The following is a 24,952-nucleotide window of genomic DNA, read 5'->3' as shown; positions in this document are numbered from 1 at the left end:
GACGTAGACTTTTTATGTTCTACTATAAATATAAGGCATATGAGATAATAAGGCGCACATTCATTGTCAGATTAGTTACTAAGGAGTCTGTGTGCCAATGTACCACACAGCTTGGCGGAGGTAATAATCCTGGGGACCTTATTACCTCTTAAAGAACTATTGTTAAACAGAACTTTTGGTCTGCAGCAACACTTGTATAAACTGCTGGCACAAACCTCACAACAGGTTGTGAATTTAAGGAAACAATACACTGGCAATATGTTAAGTACAACCTACAGTCCATTGATACTTTCAATCCACTAACTGAAAATATATCTAAATCATATCTCTAACCAAGTATAGAAAAAAAGCTGAACATAGCTGTGACATGAAAAACATCTTTATTACAAACTTGTTTTTTGAAGGTATCAAAACAGAAAAACAGGAGCCATCTCATTTGTCTGCGTGATCACGGCTCGTTGCCATTGACGCACTTGTGCTGCTCCATCCGGCTCCTCCGCAGCGCCTCGATGTGTTTGGCTCGCAGCCAGCTGTCTCTGGACAGAGAGGTCTGTCCCAGGCTCAGAGACAACAACCTGCGGACAGAGTCACAGTCAGACACATCCCACTCACAAATCTCAGCCCAAATTCATTCCAGACACTCTGCATACTGTGATTACATCTCAGTTTCCTGGCCGAGGCCGTCCACGAGGTATTTTGCAAGTCAATACGTTTAATTTGGTTGCACTTAGCCATGAATTTACTGTCATCCTGCTTATGACAACGCTGACCTTCCCAACATTTATTATTTCACACTTTGTCAATAAAACAATGGTTTACAGGCTGTTTGTATTATTCTCAATTTATAAAAAGGAAAGAAAGTAAATCATAGCCCACCTCGCCACCACCAGCATCCGGTGCAGGTCCTCTGCAGATATGCTCTGGGGGTCATCCTTCCTCATATCTACAAAGTCATCCTCAACTGACTGAGGACATCAGAAAAGGACAAGCACTTGAAGGACACTAATGCACACAGACTGCTCATCAGACAGACACACACAGGCCTACTGAGTACAGGAGCACACAAAAATGGAACAGATGCACACTCATGTTTCTGTAATATGACGGAAGTCGACAGTGCGTCTCACCTTTGTCATTTCATCAGAGATGCTGTAGTCCAGCAGCCGAGCGACACTCAGGTACATTCTGAACTTGTTGAGCAGTGATGAGGCCTGTGGGTTCATGTGGATGCTGTTGAGATACTCCTCCATGTGTTGTGGGTCGACCTGAGACTGTACGTGTATCTGACAATCTGACTGTGGAGTTCAAAAGATAGAGACATATTGATACTGTGTCACAGAAAAACTGGACATAGCTGCATGTGTATCTTTTCTACAGGTGTTGCTATGCAAAAATACGTCCTGCCTGCTGTGTGAACGCCTAGTTTGGCATATTCTCAAAACTCCATAGCATGCCAGACTGGATCAAATCCTAAGTGAGTTGACCCATAAAGCATCTGATCAGCTTGACCTTCCAGCTGCTCATCAGCCAATAGCTGATAAATGTAAACACAGCCGTGCACTTTTGACTCCTAATCAGCCACGGCAGTTGTTTACTGCGCACTGCCCTTCACTGCTTGGCTAATAGATGGCCGGGTCTGACGCCTCTCCCAGGATTGCTGCTGTGGCACACAGCTGCCGCCATGGCAACCCATTAGCCCAACACACAAGAATAGCACACGGCGCATTCCTCGGGCTGTTCACAACAGAGTGAGACCCGGGATAAAGGCGCCGGCTGAAGGGGTAGCTGTGGCTGGCCAATGGCAGCTGAGTCGACAGCGTGACACTGGCTGGAAACAACCTCCAGCGTTTGACACGGCAAAGTCTCATGAGAGGAAACCTAACCCCTCCCTACCCCCCAAACTGGAGAGGATGGGGTGGTGGTGTTTTTTTCTCTGGTCTTTTTGTTTTATTTCTGAGAGCAGAAGTGAGCATAGTTGAGTTTTTCATCTTGTGGTTTCACGCCTCATCCCTCTGTGTTCTCACCGGCAGCAGCGAGCGGGCCTCTGACACGATGAGCACGTTAATATTGCAAGGGAATTCCATCTGGTGGTAGTTAAAGTCATAATCAACCTTCTGCCACGAGATCAGGTTCCCCAGGGCTGTGACGTTTCGCACACCTACAACACACAAACACAAGATGTAGTTACTATCGACTGAATCGAGCCATACTTGCTGACAGTGTCTGCAGTGAGGCCATTAACTGCAGAGTTTGTCCTCAGTGTTGTCCCCTTGTGGTCTCTAGGAGCCTCACCTGTTGTGTCCAGCTGTCCCTGCTCCAGCTTGGTTTCATCCAGGAAGAGCGACGTATTTCTGGCCAGCTGCAAGGCTCCACTCACGAGCCGGTTGGCCACATAGTCCTTTTTAGGCACCAGCTGCATCTGGTTCATGTTTTGGAGGCTCATGCCCAGATAGTACGACTGCATGAGGGGAGACAAACATTTCAATACTTTTAGCACAAAACAAACAAACTGTTGCATTATTGTCAAAGTGGCTAAATTCACTCACAGAGGGGGCAAGCTGCTGGATGATCTGGTAGAGGCGCTCAGTGTACGAGGCGTCAGTAGGACAGCCACTCAGGTTCAGTGTAAATTTGCCCAGTGGGAGAATATCTCGTCTGGTGTAGCTAAAAAAAAAAATCAAACAATATAGAATGAAAAATCCCTAAAGACAGGTTGGCTGGTTGGTTGGTTTAAACAGACTGGACTTGTATTTGACACGTACACATTAGAAATGAGATGCAGAATGAGGTACTCGGCAGCCAGGGCATCTCTCAGGAGGACGTGAGTGAAGTATGTGAGTAGCTCTGCTCGAACAGACGCCATCTCGTTCAGGGTCGAAGATAAAACTGAGGAGGAAGGACAAAGAGTTAAGAGATCTCCTTCTATGACTTCTAAAGGCCGTGCTCTTTAAAAGCTGCACAGAGGGAAAACATCAGCTGCATTATTACTTTCTTAGAAAGCTTTAAAGGAAAAAAATGACATTTACATAATGGCTCCTTTTTTGTTCTCCTGCACACAGCTGGGGGGAGACACAAGAATGTGACCATAACTAAGGTTTGTGTAGACTGAGTTTAAGACACAGCTAGCATTAGAACCCACTGTGGATGGCAAGACAAAAATATAAAAGTTATTACTTTCACAAAGGAGGGTATATATTCAACCAGGGTTGAGCAGAGAAGGACTGAGGGGGACGGATACTTGTGAGTTATTTGGTACAGATCCCAATAGAAAAATCTAGATCTGGATCTAGTATATTTACATGTGGTTTCATAAGGGTACTGTTGGGCCTTGGTGGTGGAGATGCTCTCTAGTACATTCATTCTAGTACAGACTTTAATGTGTAGGTTTATAGAATTATTTTTTTTTTTTACTCGGCTGACTTTTACCAACCTTTGTAGCAGTAGATCCAGATTAGTCATTATGTACACAGAGGTATTTTTAAAGGATTCCTGGATCTTTTTGATTGTCCATGTTTGAAAAGGTAACATCAGTGTCTCCAATTTCTTAACGTCAAACTGTATTATAATATAATATATACATATATATGTGTGTGTGTGTGTGTATATATATATATGTAAAATTCTAGTGGTAAAACATCTCTGTGTTGAAATGGCCCAACATCAGCTCTTATTTAACCTCACTTAATGCAAATCAGATGAACAGAAGCTGGGCTCATTTACATCTCTATGCTCAGTAAATATCTGACTAAAAACTGCAGTGATGCAACATTTTGTGCTCCTGGTGATTTTTCCTATCAGGCTTAGATAGGGTTCTGTACAAAAGTCTGAAAATATTGGCATTTACAGTCACACACATATTTCATTTGGTCCAGGGCAGTATTCATATGTGTCCTTACAGGCACTGTTGTTCTCCAAGGTGTGTGAGGGCAGCAGGGGGTTGTTGTGCTGCAGCGGTTTGGCATAGAGCATGTGGAGGCGAGGGACCAGCGAGGCCGGCGGGCTGTGCACTCTCTGCTCCTCTGCCGTCTCCATGTGGTCTGCAGGGTCAAGGAGGGATGAGGAGGTGTCTCTGTGTGGACAGGGCCAGCATGAGTAGGCAGATAAACAACGGAGGGAAATCAAATTAAATTGAATCACGTGTCTTACTTCTCGTCTGCCAGAGCACTGAGAGCAGGGCTGACAGAGAGGATCCCGTACACCTCCAGTATGTCGTTCAGTTTGAAGCTGTCCCAGTCCTCGTATACCTGCCAACACACAGCTTTTACCTTCTGTCCATCACTTGTCAAGTCTGTTAATAATAATTCTATCGTCTCTGAAATCACTTCTTTGAACTAATGTTTGACTCGAAATAAACATTGGCCAGTAACTGTATCAACGGTCCAGGTTACATGAATGAGAATTAGGTAATTAGGGGAAAATCCGCTCTACCCACCTTCACTAAACAGGGGGGGCCTTTCTCTCCTGGCAAGGGGAAGTTGAGGTCCAGATGTGAGGCAGATGCTGTCTGGCTGGATGGAGCTTCTGTCTCCAGTCGTTTACTTTCACCGTTGCCCTGCATTTCTGTGGGAATGTGAGGACCTGCAGCGAGATGAAAGTCTGCATTAATGGAAAAATTCACCCTTTGTATTGTTTGATCATTGTAATTTTAGGTGTCCACTCAGGAGTGTTGCTCTTTATTTCTGTGATGTACTACTTATGTGACTCCTGTGTCACAACAGAATAGACAAAAGGAGGAAAATAATCGCAATTTGTCCACATAGCTATTGCATTGAGACAGAAATAAGTTTAAATTCATTCTTCATTTAAAACTAGAGCCAGACTGATTTATCAGTTGAAATTAGCTTTAAATAGACATATCGGTACTGGTGTTTTTATTTGCTGAAAAAGAAAATGCAGCAAGGATGTGCTTTTCTGTTTACAATCTACTTAAAAAAATTTATTTTCGCGATTCGAGTTCTACATATTTGTGTTTTGTGTGTCTATGAAAACACTGAGAAGTAGCTGAACACTGACAGAACAATGTTTCTGTTTCCCGTCTCTACTTTACAAGCATCACACACCAGTATGTGGCTCCCTCTGTTTCTGCGGTTGTGTGTCCATATCGTCGACGTCTTCGTCGTCTTCCTCGTAGCTGCGTTTCTGTCTGCTCGGAACATACGAGGTGGAGGGGACCACTCTTGCTTGGCTGGAACCGGCATAGCTGTGCGACAGAATTAAGGAAAACTAGGGAGGGATGGAACTATTCCTGCTTCAAATATCACATGATAAAATGTGAAAATCTCCGTCTCCTGTTTGAAGAGAACTCCCATCTTGCAGGGATGACGTGATGAGGATATTTCTTTCACCCAGGGATTTTCTCCAGGGATTGGCACACAGTAGAAAGTCTGTCTCTCTGCAGTCACTGCATTTCTGGAGTTAAAATCCACCTGGAGATAAATGCAGGAGTCAGTGTTGTTAATGGCAAAGCTGAAGCTGAACTGAGGCATTTATAGGTGTTTTGAATGATTGAAAAGAAGTGCACATACCGCACATTCTGTCACATCTTTGTACCTCCCACATCGCAGCACCTGCAGATGTTCACATGATGATAACATGATAAAAACTCAAACATCAGGTGCAAAAACATGCCCTGAACACATGAGAGGGTTGTATCAATGGAAAAAGCTGCACAGGCAGGAAAAAGAAAGGGCTTACTTTAGCCTTTGTGGATGGATCAACCGTCTCATACACTCCCATGTAGAACTCCGGGTCGAACATGTCTTGGATTAAACAGCGAAACTTCACCAGGCTGTTGGGCTTCAGGTAGTGCAGAGGGACGTCGTTCAGAGAAGGAACCTGCACCAAAATGAAGATGAAGGTTGTTATCTAAAGGTGAGTTTGATGAAACAAACACTCTTTTGCATCTCTTGGGTAATTTATATGCTGAAAGGATCTGAAAGGAGATGCATTACCCAAGTATGAGCGTCCTTTTCTTTCAGCCGCTCTTTGAAGAACTCAACCGCTTTCGCCTCCCAGCCAGAGTTTGGACTGTTCTGGGAAGCAGCTGAAATTTAGTAACAGGATGGTTATAATTATAAAGAACTGTTTCAATCAGCCAGGTGACAAAGTAAGTTTGGAATAAAACAGCTATTCAGTTTGTCAGGAATTCCAAACTAAGAGGGCACCTTTACAAAAATCGCATCAGTCGGCATAGTATCAATTAGGCAATGATTGTTTTTTACTGTATTATTGAATTGGGCTTTTTTTCTCTCTCTATCACAACATCAAATCAGCAGTGGAGCTGACCTATGGCTGGACAATAAAACAATATCCTAATATAATTGTCCGTTATATCGATATAAGAAAAGTCTGTAATTTGTAATAACAATGCAATTTTGGCACATATCACTCAGCCCAGTTAACCTATCATGCAAAAAACATTATTGCTATTAGAGTTGTGACTCACATCAGGACAATATACACAGTATTAGTCAACTTTACCTTGAGGAACAAAACATTATATTAAAATACTGATGGCTACTTCTCTGATTGCTAGTAAGGGTGGATCTATGTGTTTCTATTTTATTGCACAGGCAAATTTCAGATCTTGAATAAGATGAACTTTAGTAAACATAACAAGTTGTCAAAAAAGTTCTACACACTCTGAAGCTTTGTTGAGAACCTAAAGACACATACAAGCATTCATTCATATAGAAGTTCATTTTAAACTGCTTTAAATTAAATGAATGCTTCATGTTGTGTATTTCCAGTTTGGATGTGTGCACACAACTATTCAAATCAAACTACACCCGCACACACTCAGGGCTTAGTCAACTAAAACTAGCCGGAAGTGTGTGTGTGTGTGTAGGTAGCATCAAGGCAGCGTTAGTGATTGCAACCCGCAAAACTTCTTCAGCATCTGCACAGCCACACACTAAAAGCATGGTGGTTAGCATGGTGCGTTAGCCATGTAGCTAACGGGCTAGCTTCACGCTGTCACGGTGTAGTTCCGGTGTGTGTCTCTCACCGAACATCCCTTCAACCACTTCCAGAGGGTGGTCGATCCAGTCCTGAGTGGAGGGCATCGTGGGCCGGGGGCGTCTGACAAATATGAAACCTGTCAAAAGTGAATCAGAAAGAAATCTCAGTGAAGACACTTGTTGACTTTGTCCACACTCACAGGACCGCAGGAGCGAGGGCGGGAAATTTGCGTCACCGGTCGGGGGAGAGTGGTGCGTTTGATTTGAGCACCGAGACCACCCGGAGCACGGAGACACCACACCGGCTGGATGACTTCCTGTAGTGGCTGGGTGTTTAGATTTTTACTTAATGTTGGTATTGCGATGAAGATTTAAAAAAAAGATTTACTCTCTCTTAAAAAATACAAATTAATTTAATAAGAATGTGATTTTAGCTAATTTGAAACGATAAAAGACCCCAGTGTACGTATCCCATGTGACCTCTAGGCGGCGGAAGCGACGTGTAGTGTTTATTTTTCCACACAACCAACGAACTGCAGTCCACTGACCTGCGTGCTTTCAGTAGATCTACAAACCATGTGTGACTCCGCCTTCCCTGTGGTCGCCGCGGATGATGCTTTGGAGATCGGTGAAGTCTGAGCGCGCTCTGTTGGCAGAGCTGATCGTCCGCTACTCGCCTGCTCCGGTAGTGGCTACGTGTAATTGGAGGGGAAAATGGCAGATAGAAAAAATAATAATGCTTCCAACCCCGGGGCGAACTTACTATTCAGCGCCGCTCCGGAGTTTAACTTCAACCTGCCCTTCATGCCCGTGAGCCAGGCCTCCGGTCCGGCGGTGCTGTCAGGAGGTGAGAGGACACGTCCAAACATTAGCTGCGTCCTCAGCTGGCTAAGCTAGCTAGCTAACCGGTGTCCTGCGCTGTTGTCAGTTGTTATTTCGTGTTTATAAGTAGAAACAGAGTGAAACAGTGTGTGTGAGTTAAAGGTCAGTTGATTGTCTGAACTGTCAGTGGTGTGTCACACTGTGTCATGTGTTTCTGTCTGAAGAGGACGTACAGGGACAGTCACATCATCAAAACATGTCCTCCACAGTCTTCACACAGCCATTGAATTCATCTATTTTCTGATGTTTGATTCCTCACCGGTTGTAATTAGCATTATTTTAGTTATAGAAACGTGTCTGTCACTGTTTCCCTGTTGTGTTTAAATGTTTAGTGTGTTCATCGCTGTCCTTTAAATGCACAGGGGAAACAGAGTTAAATGTGCAGCAGACAGGTCAAAGGTATTTCCTGGACACTGGGTTTGGTGGACAGCTCAGACTGCTGGAGGATAATGGCCTGTAATGATTTAGAGTCTTGATGACCACTCTAAATGCTCTGCTGCACAGTTTTGCCATTCACTCAAACACACTATCAACACAGCCATCAGGGGCAAGTTCTAAATCTTGCACATGGACACTTTGGCACATGGCATCGAACTGCTAACCTGCTGGTTAGTGGATGAAGAAAGTTATCATTATAAATAGGGTTGATTGAACTCTGTTAAGGCTACATAGAGTGGGTTTGGTAAATGGTGTGTATTTATATATTTATATATAGAGAGAGCTTATTTAGTCGTGAGGTTCACTCAGCGTGCTCTTGAGCACAAACACATTCATACAGTGCATCTCTGTGCAGGACTTTCTCTATCACACTCACCCACACACTGCCGGCTCAGCCATCAGGGACAATTTGGTGTTCAGTATCTTGCCCAAGGACACTTTCGCACATGAAGTGGAGGTGACTATCAGACTGTTGACAGTCTGGTTAGTGGACGACCCACTCTATTACCTGACCACAGCCATTGCCTGCACAAAAATGGGACTCAAAGAAATCAAAAATCACTGCCTCAGATTTCCCTTGCTCTCTTTATTTTGGGGGACCCCTCTTCATTAAATCGCTTTAAGCCCATATCTTGCTGTCTACTTGGACACGGACTGCTCGTAGGAATAGGGAGGAAGCTCCTAATCAAAGACTAGAAATCCTCTTCTGCACCTGCATTGTCTCTGTGGCACATTTCTCTTGGACACATTAGTTAGCCTAGGACAACTATCATACAGGCTATAAAGATAAGATGGTGGAGTATTACTTAAAATGGGCCAGTACCTCTCTTATATATCCAGTGCTTTATTGAATTATTGCTTTGTTGATTAATGTCTTGTGAAAGGGGCAGCTCATGTACGATTATTCTTCTTTCTGCTCCCTTTTATTCAACATTTGAGATTTTGCATTTAAATTGTTTTGTTTGGTCAATGAATTATATAAACTTAAATATATTATCAGTGCTCAGTAGTGTTTCCAGACCCCAAAATAGCCTGAAACTAACAGACTTTATCAGAGACACATGTAATTAAGAGACACACTATTAGAAATCTGGTTATAAAGCTCTATTGTAAACTTTTAAACATGGTCTGTATCACTTCTAAGTTATTTTTATTTTTTTTTACCTCACTTGTCGTATTTAATCTTTCCCTTTTGTCTTCTTTTTCTCCGTTCGTGTTTGTCCCTCACCGTGGCTTTCTTCATTTTCTTTTTTTCTCCGGTTGTGGTTGTTTTTTATTTCACCCCTCCATGTCAATTTTCATTTTGTTCATGCAAAAAAAAAAAAAACGTAACTTTTAATCATAAAAATGTTTAGTATGTTCATTACAGAGTCACAGATACATGTGCTGCACTCTTTGAACTTTTACTCTGTTTTCATCTCCATCAGAAGATTCCACTGAGGTTGGAGAAGAAGATAGCTTCCTGGGTCAGACGTCTGGGAATGGACCAGCCCCATCTACATTCAACTATTTCTCCAGCCCCGTAACCAGCAGTGACCCGTTTGCGTCCATCGGCCAGTCGCCGTACCCCCCTCCGGCCCTGTCAGCAGCTCCGACAGCAATGGGCCCGGTTTCTGCTCCCAGCAGTGTCAGCATGGCTCCACCGCCACATCCACCAGCTACAGGCTCACACATGAACCCCACTCCTCCAGCGTTCGGCAGCGCAGTTTACCAGAGCCCCATGGGACGTCACACTCCTCCCCCGGCCACAATGACCCCACCGCCTCCCCAGATGCAGCCCCAGATTCATAACCCGTACCGACACACCCCCACTAGCAGCAGAGCCAGTCCTTATATTCCAGCTCCGGAGATCCTGCCGCCGATGCACACACCACAGCAGAATCCTTACTCACTCAGCTCGACACCACAGACATTCCCACTGTCAGGACCCACATTCACAAAGGTAGATACAAGCCTATATGTGATTGTCAGATTCTTGATTGACTCATAAAGTTATTGAAAAGACAAATACAGCCAGCGTTAATGAAAAGGACGTTTTTTTTTACCAGTATTTTTTCCCCTTCTCTTTCAGCCTCCTCCCACACATATTCAAGGGCCTCCACCTCCACCCACCACTGCTGGAGCGATAATCCCCGCAGGTCCCATGATGCCATACCACTACAATGTCTATGAACCTGTACAGCCTCATTGGTTCTACTGTAAACTAGTGGAGTCAAAATGCATCTGGCTTCCCTTCAGCATCATCGACTCCCTTCAGCTCGAGGAGACGTACAACTCAGGTATGACGATGTAGTTAGTTACCAGCAGAGACAGGACCTCTGGAGGCCTGGACATTCTGTCAGGCTGATTCTTTATGCACATTTACATTTGTACATTTCTCTATTCACTTACTATTGATCACTATTCTTTTTCACTTCTTCTTTACAAACTCTGTGTCATGCCATTATAACAAAGAACATTTTTCTCTGGGATGATGAGGTTTTTTTGATCAGTGACAGTGCTGCTGCTCTTACAACTCAGTGATACTGTGATCTGCTCTGATGTAGTTGTGGCCTCTTTGTCTATTCAGTTCAGCCAGATCCAGAAAATGTGATTGTGCGAACAGAAGGAGGGCGTTATGACGTGCAGCTCTACGACCGCATGCGGACTCCAGTGTACTGGGAGGAGGAGCCCACAGAGGTCCGCCGCTGTACCTGGTTCTACAAAGGGGATTCGGACAGTCGATTCATCCCTTATTCTGAAGAGTTTAGTGACAAGCTGGAGGTTTGTGTCGCTTCTGCTTTTGACCAAAAACAGACGAGTTAGCAGAATGTGGGACATCCTTTTTTCTGACATAGCTACTTCCAATCAAATATTTGTATTTTTCACCAAGTTCTTGCACTTTCTCTAATGCAGTTTTGTATTGCAACATATTGATTATGTACTTTTGTCTTGACACACAGGCAGAGTATAAGAAGGCTGTATCTACCAACCAGTGGCACCGTCGACTGGAGTTCCCATCAGGAGAAACCATTGTCATGCATAATCCAAAGGTAACTGTATTTTCTGTGTTAAGTGGTAATCTTGTGATGATTAATCCATTTACTTTTATTCACTGAGATGTGACGATGGTTCTCTTTACCTCTCTAGGTGATTGTGCAGTTTCAGCCCTCCTCCATTCCAGATGAGTGGGGCACAACTCAGGATGGACAGACCAGACCCAGAGTAGTGAAGAGAGGGGTCGATGACGAGCATGATGAAGTGCCTGATGGTAGTGGAGCTCCTCTTGTTTATTTCATCTAAATTGAGGCAAAAACATAAAATTCAAACTTGTGCTGTGCTATTCCAGACCACCTGTGTAAATGGAAATAAACTTCAAGCTCACAGATTTGTCGGGAAAGCTCAGGTAGTTCCAGAGAAAAATAGATTGTCAGAAATTCTAAAGCGAGATCTATAATGTCAAGGGAATTAAGAGGAAGTTCCAACCAATACAATGTTTTTATAAGGGAAAATGTATTCATATTTAACTGTGATATGTATTTTAACACCTGGTCGTAAATGTAAGAATGATCTAATTGTTGCTGCGTGTTAAGAGGTCAACAGTAACTGAGTGTGTCAGCCATGTCAGGAAAATCAAAATCAACATTTCCACTATGTGCATCTCTCCCAGGCGAGCTCCCTAAGGTGGATCATCTCGTGTTCATGGTTCATGGCATCGGTCCCGTGTGTGACCTGAGGTTTAGGAGCATGGTTGAGTGTGGTGAGTTCTGAATACAGTCATGCCCTTTTACACTGTGGGTGTCCCTTCCACTAGTGACATTAATTTGTGAAATAAACTATATAAATCCTTGCGCTTTCAGTGGACGACTTCCGCAGCGTGTCACTGAAGCTGCTGCACAGCCACTTTAAGAAATCGGTGGATGAGCACGCCATCAGCAGGGTGGAGTTCCTACCTGTCCAGTGGCACACAGCTCTGCACGGAGACGCCACCGGGGTGGACAGGTGAGGAGGGTTACGTTTACATGGACTTTTTTATCTTAACACAAAATTAAATCTTATAAATCTGAAATATCAGGACATTAAACAATCCATCAGGAGCTAGTAAGTCCAGATCTGCAAAGTCAGTTATTTGTTAATTGTTTAGCAGAACATCAGTTTTATGAAAGGACTGAATTTATTATTTTTCTTATTGTTATCAAATCCATTGAAAACCAACAATGCTTTTGGTTCTTTGAATACTTTCTGACTCAAATTGATTGAATTAAAATAAACTACAGTGAGTTAATAGTCCTGACGGATCATGTCACCCAGAACAACAATGTAACTCACTGAGTTGTTTTTAATAGCTGTTAAATAAACAGAGGTGTTTGGTTTTAAAAAGAATCCACACAGATAAACATGTTAGAGGATTCCTTTTAACAAGAGGAACACAAAGACCTTAACCAGACTTACTCTTCAACAATCTTTAATAAGACTTCTTTCTCTTTTTAGGAGGATAAAGAAGATCACCCTGCCCAGCACTGGAAGGTTACGTCACTTTACAAATGAGACTTTATTAGACGTGCTGTTCTACAACAGTCCCACTTACTGCCAGACCATCATGGACACAGTTGCCCTTGAGATTAATAGACTTTATGCTCTGTTCCTGATGAGGAACCCAGACTACAGAGGAGGAATATCAGTGGCTGGACACAGTTTAGGTACCAAACCAGTTCAGTAGCTTCATCACCTCTGCTCTTTCTGTTTCTCCTCTGTTTTTCATCTACACTGTGGTTCTGTTGTTTGTACCTGCAGGTTCACTGATTCTCTTCGACCTGCTTTCTAATCAGAAGGATGGTTCTCTCGCAGCAGCCATGCCAGTCATGCACACCTCTAATGGAGACGCCAAACAGGTCATACAACAGTTAATTGAATTTAACAAATAAACTCAGTAACTCATCTTCTATTATCTTGCAGAAACTGCAATTAACTGTCTTTTTATTTACCTACTGAATGTGATGCACATAAACATTTTCAGATCTTTGGTTTCCTAATGTGCATAATGGAGCACATCAAAATAAGGTGGCAATACATTCTTATAAGTTCTGTCTTTATCAGGTGGCAGCCCCTGTTACGCAGGAAAGTAATGCAGTCGCTCCACCGGCTGTAGAAGAGGAGGCCAAAGAAGATGAAGAGGAGTGTGAAGATCTTTCTACTATGCTGGAAAATCTGGGCCTGTCCGAGTACAAGGGCACCTTTGACGAGGAGAAGATTGACAGTGAATCTTTCGTAAGATTTAACCCTTTTTGCTTGTTGTAAAGATTTTTTTTTTTTCCAAAAACAAGTCCAAGTGATGTATTTTGAAAATGTATTTTAAAAGTGAGATAACATTAGACACTGGTTTGTCATGGAGGGACATTTTGAAAGCTGAAAATTAAAAGTCTGCTGTTTTTCTCATGTTAAACCTGTAATTACACACGTAATTCTTAGGAGATAGAGTGACTGTTTCTATTGTCCCTTTCTCTCAGCTCATGTGCACTGTTGAGGACTTGAAGGAGATGGGAATCCCACTGGGCCCCAGGAAAAAGATCGCCAAGTTTGTCAAAGAAAGATTGAACAAGCAGGCAAGTCATCTCCTGAGAGTGTGTGCAGCTTGTAAACCAGTGGAGATAGCACTGCTGACGTGCTCTTTATTTATCACTGTCATGCTTTAATGCACACAGGCTGCACGTCAGGCAGCCCAGGAGAAGAAAGCAGAAGTCAAAGAAGTCAGTCAGGTTGTGACACCACCTCAAGCAGCTGAAGCTCTGCCTGATCCTGCTGTGCAGAAGCTTCCTGTTGGCAACACTGTCTCCTCCATCCATGTCAACTACAATTACTTTGAAGTTGGTACTGGACAGGTAAAAGTGACTTTAAAACACAAAGAGAGGTGATGTTTTGAAAGATTTTTTTTTAAAGACATTTAGCAACTACTTCACTGACTTTTTGTTCTGCAGGTGTCTGTCGTCTACCACGGTCTTGACTTTGAGCCAATGAATTTCTTCGCTTTGGGTTCTCCGATTGGCATGTTCCTGACAGTCCGAGGTCTGGAGAAGATCGAGGAGACGTACCAGCTGCCCACGTGCAAGGGATTCTTCAATATCTACCATCCGGTAAGCTGCTCCTCCAACCTGTGCATCCTGAAAGAAGGAATCACTGCTAATGAAACCAGAGATGTTCAAAAGTTATTCACCCACTTGACAAGAAGCATGTTTCTGTTGTTTTTGATTGTGCAGAGGCATTCATTCAGTCATTTCAATCGTCTCTGTAATTCTTTAAATTTGTCTTTTTCATATTAGTTTATACCATGAATATTATTGTGATATACGCAATTTCCTCTTAACCCTACTTGCCCAAACAATAATTGGTGTGCATGAAAATACAGATCAACATAGAATTGCACTCAATAGAGCTGATGCCACTGCCCCCTCAAATTCAATCAAACAGCAAACATAACCTCCTTGGCGGAAGCAATTAATCAGTGTAGCTTGGTCACTTTAAGTTTTACCCTCTAATCGTTCTTCTTTTAGTTGGACCCTGTGGCATACAGGATCGAGCCCTTGATTTTACCAGACCTGGACTTGAAGCCTGTTCTGATCCCTCATCACAAAGGAAGGAAGAGGCTTCATCTCGGTACGACTCTCGCTCATTTATCATCCCAGATCACTTGACCACTGTTGTCTTAATGCTGTTAACATATTTAATAAGCTTCAAGTACATTAAAGTCATATGTAATAAGTGAATACTTAAAGCTGGCAAACTTACAAATCTTCTGAAGAACCTGAATTGAGTTGTTGACAAGACTTAAAGTAAATGTGTCCTCAGTTCAGTCCTCTCTGCCTCTTATGGATGGGATGTCCTTTATTGAGAGGTGGTGAAATACAAAGAATCTCTTCTTACATGGTACATTAAAATGGCAAAAAAAGACTCTAGACATGTCAAATAACTCATCAAATAAAATTTAAGTAATCACATTTGTCAGTTTCACACATTTTATAAAGGTTCATGAGTGAGCATTTATATGCAGATTGTGAAGTTGTAGATCTCTGTGTGTTTCAGAGCTGAAGGAGAGTCTCTCCAGAATGGGCTCAGACCTGAAGCATGGTTTCATCAGCTCCCTGAGGAGCGCCTGGCAGACACTCAATGACTTCGCTCGCGCTCACACCTCGTCTGCCCAGCTTCAGGCCGAGCTGGCCATGGTGGCAAATCAGATTGAAGAACAGGAGAAGCAAGTGGAGGAGGGTGAGTTTCTCTGATTTGTGACTCTTCAGTGTAAGTGATTTCTGTATTGTTCCAGATGAATGAGTCGATTCTGATTTCCCACAGAGCACAAGATCCCAGAGAGCCCTGAGCCTCAGAGAGAAGAGGAGCCTCAGGTGAAGATCGGGATGTTGAACGGAGGGAATCGCATCGACTACGTGCTGCAGGAGAAGCCCATCGAGAGTTTCAACGAGTACCTGTTTGCCCTCCAGAGTCATCTCTGCTACTGGTACAGAGCTCCCTATTTCATTCTGGCTGGTTACCACTGCACACGTTTTAAAAATAAATTCATTTGCAAATGCAATTAGATCTGAAATTATTTTAGGAAAGAAATTATTCAGCCACTTTATGATGAAGTATAAATCATATAATTTTTGAAGCAAAAATGTAATGGTGAGAAATGGCAGCTTTTCTGGTCTTACATTTAAGTTATATAAATATGTTTGGGTTGGTAACAGTCAGAGAAAACAAGTCATTTGAAGACAACACATTGGGCTTTGGGAAACAGTGACAGGCACTTTTCACCATTAACAGTAAAAATGTTGATAAACGCTGACTCGTGATGTTAAACAAAGTGATAAAAAAAATTCCTGGAATGGCTACCAACAACCAAACACACAGGGATAAAAACAAAACCTCCTTGGTGGAGGTAACAATAATATTTTCTTGCAGCCATCTCCTAATTTGCAATTGGTCTGACTCTGACATCAGACAATGTATGATGTGTTTTAAATAATCACATTTCTGTATAGTTCTTACCTTACTGCTGACTTTCTTTCTCAACACTGAGCGGCTAATTCCCACTTGCACCTGTAGCTCAACCACTTCACCTGTAAGCAGATGAGGGTGAAGCTTCTACAGTAACCCCCTTTTCTTATTTTCTAGGCAATCTGAAGACACCGCTCTGCTCATTCTCAAAGAGATCTACAACACCATGGGGATCCATCCGGAACACATGATACATTAACAACATGAAGTACCTGAGATGAAAAGACGCCTGCCTCAAACTCTCATTAGGTTTATTTCATGTCGGTTCTCCTGGATTTTGATTCTCCCTCTAATCTTTCCTCTTATTTTCTATTCATGTAGTTTATTGTGTGCAGATGAATAATACAATTGTATTATACCATTTGTCTTAAATTAAGAAATATACGAATGGGCTGGTAGATTCAGACACTTGACAAGTTTGATATTACATTTTTATAGTATAAATTATAGAAGGGGTCAAGTTTACTGAAAATATGGGATTTAAATCAAATGCCAACAGCAGAAATGACACAGCAGCAGTTACTGCAGCCTTCTGTATGTTTTATTTCATGGCCAAATGTCAATAAATCATTTCCTTGCACAACGTTCTTGTTGTGTGGATCGTTGTATACTGCTGAGAGGAAGACATGTAACGTTTCTCCTGCGGGACGAGGAGACTTTTAAGACTATCTACAAAAAGCTCTGCAAAGACATTGATTTAATTACAATACAGGGTGAGATGTGAGAATGACCTACTTTCTTTATGAGGAAAATAAAGCCCTTCTTGTCTGACAGCTGTACTCTGTGACCAAACCTTTCAGCTGTAAACATCCTCATCATTAAATGGAATTAAAAAAATGAGCCTACAGCCATCGGCAAAGACTCAAACAGTCATTTCCTGTCTCTTAAAGCATGTAGGTAAATACAAATGTACTCAAGTCACATGTATGAAACAAAAGGAATAGTGTTAGAAAAGTATGTACAATAGTGGCTGTAACATTCAAACACAGTCCAGTATTGGAATCATAGAGCTGCGCGTGACGCTCACTGGGCTGAAACGAATGGACAATAACACTGGTCAACAGTCCTGAGCAATCAAAGCGCTGCATGCTGTTAGCAGATCTGTGCTCCTGGTTCTTCAACTAGTTCATCAGCATGCATCTTTGTTCTAATGATCACATGAAGACACATGACTGTCATCAGTGAAAAGGAAGGAAGTGACGGACACGTCACATTAAAAACACGAAGAAAAGGTCCCTTTTATATCTCATTGTCAGTCTGAGACATGTTTATGCTGTGTATATATTAATACATATAAAATACTAACAGAACAATATGGCTCCTTTTACAACTGCTCATACTACACTGTGTTAGGTGGAAGATTGGTTTTATTTAAAAAATTTCAATTTAGATTTTGCAACTTTTTCTTTTCCACTCGAACCCGTGACAGCTAACACGTTTTCTTGGAAAACACAAATCATCTAAAACAGCGGAAATCCGCAGAGAAGATGAACACGGTGAAGAAACCGGCTGAACATCAGGTGCTGTGTTTGAACCAGGTAGGATGAATTAATGAGAAGCTTGTGTACCAGGTTTAAGGAGACATTCCGGTTTTTCAGTTTTCTTTCCTCTTGTGTGTTATGTAGCTTTTTGTGCAGGTCAAAGGTCTGCAAAGTTAAAAAGTCAAATGTCCTCTCCCCTCACAAAGAAAGAAACCACTGCTCCTGATAAACTCCTGAAAAGTCAGTAATGCGAATGATACTACCTCATCATTGTGTCATGTGACGATGCCTAGCAGTTAGCCCCACCCCCTAACATTGCCAGGAAAGAGTGAGCGGGGGCGGAGCGACAGACTGAAAAGAGGAGCAGAAGCAATGAACAGTATGAGAACAGTGATGCATCAATATTAGAGCATGTAAACCTTTATAAGCTAAATTAAATCACAAGCCTGAATGAGTATAATATGTCTCCTTTAACAACTGCATGCTAATTGAAATGACTGTAACATGTAAAAAGCAACAAAAGTTTAAATCCAAGAAATCTATTACTTATTCAACGAGTGTAATTGTTTCCTCTAGTCGGTTTAATATTGTTAATTGAATCATGTACCTGTGAAGCAGATGTAACTCTTCAATAAGACTTGTACCATGTTGTGAAGTTTGATCAGCGCTCATCTCTGTACATTCATTTGTCTACAACTGTGCGGTGAAATGCAGAAGGATTCGTGTAAACATGTCTGTGCCGTGACACGTGTGTGTCATCAGCACCTCACAGTCTTTAACACTGGAATGACGTCAGGTTCGTCTGAGGCTCGCTCAGTCCTCTGTTTTGCTCTGCGTCTTGAAGGCCTGCTTGCGAAGGTGAGCCTCGATCTCCTCACGGAAAACCAGCATTCCCAGGTGGGGGTGGGAGGCCTCGTTCATGGCTTTGGACTGGATGCACATGCGGTACTGCTCAGGCGTCAGCTCGTCCGCACACTGCTTCTCGTGCCACATGTGGAAGAGGCCGGACACCGGCGTTCTGATCACTATCAGGTCACTCCGGAGATACTTCCTGTACAAATGGACGTCTTCCACACCCCAGCCTTTCACCTCCAGATCAAACCCTCCTGCAGGGAGATTTGCATGAAAGTTAAATGACTCAAAAGCTGATCATGACTCTACTGCTGAATGTCGTTAAAGAAATGAACAGTGCTCACCAATATTTAGGAAATCTGAGCGATACTGACACGTCATTCCAAACCCAAAGTCTCTCCAAAATCCAGCATCCTTTTTGTGAATCTGTTTGAAAACAATGACAGGATTAAACTTTCTCATCGTTCTACACACATACTAATCAGAGCTAAATGTGAACTTTCAGTCCTTACCAGTTGGAGTTCAATAGGTGGAGCCAGCTCCAAATTTCCATAGACTATGGCAGGATTGTACAGACTGAACACCACTGGATAAAAGACTTTCTTGTCTACAACACAGAAACACATTCAGCTTCACTCAGCCTGAACACAAAGGACTGTAAACATAATAAATGTAAACTATAAAAACCTACTCGGAGCAGCGTGGAGACGACAGGCGTACAGGAACTCCAGCGTAAAATGGATGTCGACGTCACAAAAAAACATCAACACGTCACCTTTCTTCCAGGTGTTGGCTCCGATGTCCAGACCCCGGCCTCGTGAAAACTCCTCGTCCACGGGGATCAGAGTGTAGTTGGAGAAGTTCTCCTCCCTGGCAATATTTAAATTTCCATTCAAATGTTAAACATAAAAAGTAGGACGTCATGAAAAGCTTGTTCTTAGTGAGGCGACAAACCTTGACATTTTTTCCAGAGACGATGTTGCCTCCAGAAGACCGTCCTGCCCAAAATACACCACCGTGAGATGTACCCGTCTGTCCTGCTGTATGCACACCTCCCTGAAAACACATTTTATACATGAATCCAATTATATACAAGAGCACTGTTACATGGAGAAATGCTCTCAGAGGTGTTTGGCTTATCTACAAGTGAAAAATAAGATTAGCAAATGCATTCAATGAATTGTGCGTAACTTTGTGTTCTCACAAATGTGTTAAAATCCACACACAAATATCAGGTAACAAGTAAAAAAGATTTACAAGTGCTCACATCACAAACAAAATAAATATTAATATTTTAAGTACAGATTTAACTTGTTTGAATTCAAACAGCTTCCTGTGTCGACAAATGTCTATTATACATTTGTGACATTCTTTGTGTGTAGTGACAGATTGTTAAGTGCTCATGGATCGCCTGAGACGCACAGATCAGCTTACACGAGCCTGTTTTTGAATTTGAATCAGTGTTTATGTGCTGGTGGAAAACTGGGGCATCTGCACTTTAGGTGAATGTGTGTGGCATTCCAAAGTGGGAAAAGACAGCTCGTCAACCCTCGATTAGAACACATACAATATATATGGTAAATTAATTACATTCCATAAATCAATTATATTCCATAAGTGAATATAAGATTTAAATGAGCCATTCCAGGCAAAAAGCAGATGCCGTGTTGTATTCCTGCAGGAGAACGGCATGGTGGGACATCGCGGTGGCTCAACCTCTGAAGTGAGAATACACAAAATGTCAGATAACGTAATGTGATGGCCGGCACCAGAAAGCTATGTTTACTTGTTTATAAATTCCGATAACATAACCTAATCCTGGTTCAGTTGTCTTAAAACTTTTTTTGCGATTACCCTTGATAAAATAACTTGTGTGTTAAAGTTAAGCTCACATTAATGTTAGTTTGCTGTTGTCAGAGGATGGGAGGATTAATGGTGCACCAAGCTAACAGAGACACATAATGTTTGTGATCTTGTTGCATCTCATTTCACAAGAAAATCAGGTCATCGTGCATGAAGGCAAATTCAACCTGAACGTGCTGGATCACGTCAGGCTGGTGGGAGGGATTCATTCTCACCTGAAGTTGTGCAAGAACTGAGAGAAGGTTTCTACTCTGCCCGACAGTGGCACAATGATGTTAATTATCATTCCTGATGTTTCTACAGATGTGCTCCTGACTTTCATTAAAGGACCAAAAGGCCTGAAGAGAGTGACATGACGGAAACTGCTGGAATCCTCTTTGGCGAAGAAGAGCTCATAAAGTGTCCCTTTGTCTCGCTCTGTCCTGTACAGTCCTGTCAAAGAAACAAAATAAAAAAACATTACTTCACAGAGAACATGTCGGCTTCAGTCATCTGTCAGGTAGTCAGCTAATGTGTGTGTCTTACCCTCAGTGAAGTGAACCTCTGTGTACATTTGTCTCTGCATCGGTACGTCGTCCTCAACGCCGTCCTCCTCGTCAGGGTTGTTGATGATGTCCAGTGCGGCCTCAATGACCTCCACCAGCTCGTCCCGGCGGTCTTTGCGCACAGGTTTCTCCTCCGGGTGTCGCGTCAGCCCCATCTCCAGCTGATACACCTTGGACGAGGTGAAACTCTCAAAGGGCACCAGGGCGTATTCGCTGGGCAGGCGTGCCCCCGTGTTGACCTCGGCCTTATCGATCTGAGAGTGCAGGTACTCCAGCAGATCTCCTGGCTCTTGGTCTTTAGTCTCTGCCAGGCCCTGCACCCCAGGCAGCTCCTTCTTGTCCTGCAGGAGCTTCAGCTTGTCGCTCATTTCCTGCAGCTCCTGCTTGAGTTGGGCGATCTGGCGCTTGAGGCTGGCGGCGCGGTTCAAGTGGCGCTCCTCCTGCTCCTGCAGTAGGGCCTGGTAATACTCCTTGCTGTAGGTCTCTCCCGCTAGGCCAGGCAGTGCCAGGCTGACGTCTGCTGGAGGGGTGCACTCCAGCAGGTATGCAAACAGCAGCAGCACCAACAGCAGGAAGAGCCCCAGGAAGAGCCAGCGGACGCGGCCCTGGAGCGGCAACCCCCGCCTGGGCATCACGCTCACATACAAGCTATAGTCGATAAGTCGGCATTCCCTTTCCCCTGCAGATCACATTACTTACGACATGCTTGAGCACATCCTCTTAGAGATCTGGAGATCCATTGATGTTGCTTTATTGTGAAGGTCCTGGCTCTGGGCTCCAGTGAATCCTCATACATTGGTCCTGTGTGAATCCATGAGATGATCACCTGAGAAAATCAATCACAGTAAGACACTGGGGATCAGCAGGAAATCAGACAGCAACACTGTGTTCCCATTCACTCCACCTTTGTAATTAACCAACCTGCCACTGACAATTCCATTCAATCAATGAACAAAACACTGAAACACGTGTGTGTGACAACATGTTCCACATCTACAGAGATTTGACATTTTAAAGATTCAATCCCAGAAACACACACATGCAGAATTAGCTTCACCTGGACTGTCCTCGCTAGCACACAGCGACTAGCTCTCAGCTAAACAACAGTACAGAGGAGATGGGCGAGATTAACTACCAGCAAGATAATAACAATGACTTCCGGTTAAACAGTTTCCTCTTCAAAATAAAGGCACCGCACGCTCCAGAACAGCTGCACAGTTAATAATAATAATGACATTATTCTACAGCACCTTTCATACGAGAAATGCAGCTCCAAGTGCTTCACATACAATATAGATGAAGATAAAAATATGTTAACATGTAATTAAAAATAAGAAGAGAATAGATTTTAAGAAGACATAAGAACATGTGAAAAGGAAATTAATAAGAAAAGGAAATAAATATAAGAAGAAATAAAATTAATTCTAAAAAATGCATGCAAACAGAAAATAAGGAAAGTGATACATAAGAGTGCAGGGGTGCAGGCAAGTGCAAGATCTGGTTAATTAACTGGAAAAAGCAAAGGGGACACAGGTGGAATAAAATAATGTAACATAAGAGAGAGAAAGAAAGAAAGAAAGATAGATAGATAGATAGATAGATAGATAGATAGATAGATACTTTATTGATCCCAAATTCAAGGAGAAATTACTCAAAAGTATTCAGGATAACTTTCCTGATGAAAATGTTTTGTATTACCTTCACCAAGGAAGTTAAGTTTTCATATGTATTTGTTTGTTTGACTGTTTGTTAGTTAGCAAAAACTACTCCAACTTTTTCCATGAACTCTCATGGAGGGGTGGGACATGACACAAGGACAGTGTTTCTCATCATTTTCCTCAAAGAATAATTCATGGATCTGGATGAAAGAAATCAGACAATAATTCATGAATGTTTGCAATTTGGTGCAGATCCAAATAAGACTCTGGAGGTCTTGGGTTTTTACACTTCATACCACCACAAATATTCCATGAAGGTCACACAAACCTACAGCTCCAGCCCTCAGCACATTGAGTAATGGTGTTCTCTTCTGTCCTGGCAGCAGTAGACTTCACCTGAGCTCACAGGTGTAAATCAGCCTCAGTAATGAAAACCAGCAGGGCCCTGAGTCTAAGGTGCCAGAGTTGGAAAGCATTACTCGAATATTTCAAACACCTACGGTAGTTAACAAACCATTTCTTTGTAGATTGACAGCATTCATTTAATTTCAGATACTTAATTTTACTATTTAAAGAGTGACATCACTGTTTTAATTGGTGCCACATTTTTTTCCCTCTGGTAAAGGAGAGTTTAAAGCCAAAAAAACACAGAAGTCCAGGTGTTATTCCAATGTTAACTTGCCAAAAAAGCAAATATAAAATACTTCATAAAACAAGGCATCAGATATTAGTGAGATCACAACTTCTGCAAATAAATATGTACCAAAGGGCCATTGTGCTTGATCAAAAGGTTTTAAGCAGTCTTAAAAGGAAGACCCAGAAATAAAACCTGTACTTTTAAAAATGCTTGGTAGGCTGTTGGAGAGTCCCTCTAAACTCTACAACTCTAAAAAGGAAGTTATACTGTATTTTGCAATGTGTCCCTTTTTCTCCCCAAATAGAAACAGAAACAGGCATGAACTTAGAACAGAATTCAATCCATGAGAGAAACAGAACACAGCCATGCATCATGTCTGTAACCCACTGGAGTTGAAGTTTATACTGAACTACGCTGGAGCATTTCTGCTTAGTGACTTTCAAACACTCAGCACACAGCTTACTTTGAGTGTTACATACCCAAAGAAGATTTCACATTAAAACAAGGATAGAGATGAATGTAGCACTGGTTAAAACCCACAGTAAACTCTCACAGTGATACCACCACACTGGTATGATCCTGTGTGTGACGACTGTAAACTCAGACTAATCATCAGATGAATTCAACTGTTCCCGGATTATTGAACAACTCACATAGAAACAAACGTGGGTTGGTGGTTAATGTAGGAAATGACACCCTCCCTCTGAAAACCCTCATCTCACGCATGTCGTGAACTCTTATTTTGAAGAACCCGATCCGGATATGGCCGCGGTTCAGCAGCTAGCTTAGCGATGCTGGGAGCTACACTTCGCTTTCATGTTATTTCTCGGTTGTGCTGCGGCTTGTCGGTGAATTACAGTCGCCATGAAAACAATAACTCACATGTTCCTGTCTGTGTCCGTCCTGTGGGAGCTCCCAGCTGCAGCGCAGCGGTGGAACCAGCGGCGGCAGCAGCTTGTGTTGCAGATGCCACGGAGCAAAGAGACGAGAGTGGGTCGGAGTCTACTTCCGGTCAACAAGTAGCCAATGGGAGTTTGGGAAGAAATGTCGTCATCAAACATGGTAAATAACTTTGTTCATGATAATAACTTCCTTATTATTTTTGTTTTAAAATGTATTTCATTTGGATTATTATCTATTTACTCTACTTACTTATTATTTACTTAGCATTGACCTAACCTAATTGTATTTATTATCGATTTATTCTATTTACTTATTATTTACTTCATTATCATTCATATATGTATTTTATTTAGCTATCTTATACAACATATATTAATTGTATTAATTTACTATACATTTAATTTGATCAATTATCTATTTTATTTACTTGATTATTATTTATTTTATTTTATTCATTATCTTTTTACCTATTATTTACATCATAATTTAGCTACTTTATATCTTATTTTTCTGTATTTTTAATTTTTATCTAGTCACTTTGCATTTACTGTAATGTAGTAGTATATATCAATATGTACACATTTATATTTTAGTTTAAATATGATTTGAATATTATTTTTGAGAATAACTTAATAATTAAATAACCTCCAGAAAGCTCTGCTCTGTTTTGTTTTCCTTTTCATTTCCCCAACAGGTAAAACAAACTTGC

At 42.1% G+C, this 24,952-nt stretch overlaps 3 protein-coding genes across 4 annotated transcripts; 1 reads left to right on the top strand and 2 right to left on the bottom strand.

Moving 5' to 3' along the window:
* Window positions 1-361: 361 nt before the first annotated feature.
* Window positions 362-7,253, bottom strand: mcmbp (minichromosome maintenance complex binding protein). Its single transcript, XM_020092328.2, has 16 exons — window positions 7,007-7,253; window positions 5,952-6,043; window positions 5,695-5,835; window positions 5,526-5,567; window positions 5,337-5,426; window positions 5,061-5,202; window positions 4,433-4,578; window positions 4,147-4,244; window positions 3,897-4,069; window positions 2,763-2,886; window positions 2,547-2,664; window positions 2,293-2,458; window positions 2,025-2,158; window positions 1,128-1,295; window positions 877-965; window positions 362-575 (listed from the first exon to the last, which is right to left on the bottom strand). The coding sequence occupies exons 1-16, from the start codon at window positions 7,062-7,064 to the stop codon at window positions 449-451; spliced, it is 1,908 nt and encodes a 635-aa protein (XP_019947887.2). The 5' UTR covers window positions 7,065-7,253; the 3' UTR covers window positions 362-448.
* A 203-nt stretch (window positions 7,254-7,456) lies between these two features.
* Window positions 7,457-16,887, top strand: sec23ip (SEC23 interacting protein). 2 transcript variants are annotated; one of them, XM_020092308.2, is made up of 18 exons: window positions 7,457-7,806; window positions 9,707-10,221; window positions 10,351-10,558; window positions 10,849-11,042; window positions 11,222-11,311; window positions 11,409-11,529; window positions 11,929-12,018; window positions 12,119-12,260; window positions 12,750-12,958; window positions 13,053-13,150; window positions 13,356-13,526; window positions 13,766-13,861; window positions 13,961-14,137; window positions 14,234-14,389; window positions 14,807-14,909; window positions 15,336-15,518; window positions 15,603-15,765; window positions 16,422-16,887. In XM_020092308.2, the coding sequence occupies exons 1-18, from the start codon at window positions 7,674-7,676 to the stop codon at window positions 16,501-16,503; spliced, it is 2,931 nt and encodes a 976-aa protein (XP_019947867.2). In that variant the 5' UTR covers window positions 7,457-7,673; the 3' UTR covers window positions 16,504-16,887. The 2 variants fall into 2 exon arrangements, with proteins under 2 accessions (XP_019947867.2, XP_019947875.2); XM_020092316.2 differs by having other exon boundaries at window positions 7,544-7,806; window positions 9,710-10,221.
* Window positions 16,824-24,357, bottom strand: csgalnact2 (chondroitin sulfate N-acetylgalactosaminyltransferase 2). The gene is made up of 8 exons (XM_020092349.2): window positions 24,223-24,357; window positions 21,026-21,871; window positions 20,716-20,932; window positions 19,592-19,693; window positions 19,329-19,507; window positions 19,150-19,244; window positions 18,982-19,063; window positions 16,824-18,891 (listed from the first exon to the last, which is right to left on the bottom strand). The coding sequence occupies exons 2-8, from the start codon at window positions 21,675-21,677 to the stop codon at window positions 18,599-18,601; spliced, it is 1,620 nt and encodes a 539-aa protein (XP_019947908.2). The 5' UTR covers window positions 21,678-21,871; window positions 24,223-24,357; the 3' UTR covers window positions 16,824-18,598.
* Between the last annotated feature and the right edge of the window lie 595 nt (window positions 24,358-24,952).

The sequence above is a fragment of the Paralichthys olivaceus genome, chromosome 14 (assembly GCF_024713975.1).
Source record: "Paralichthys olivaceus isolate ysfri-2021 chromosome 14, ASM2471397v2, whole genome shotgun sequence".
NCBI classification, from domain to species: domain Eukaryota; kingdom Metazoa; phylum Chordata; class Actinopteri; order Pleuronectiformes; family Paralichthyidae; genus Paralichthys; species Paralichthys olivaceus.
The sequence above is the reverse complement of the archived record's forward strand: the minus strand, read 5'-3'. Positions and strand labels throughout refer to the sequence as shown.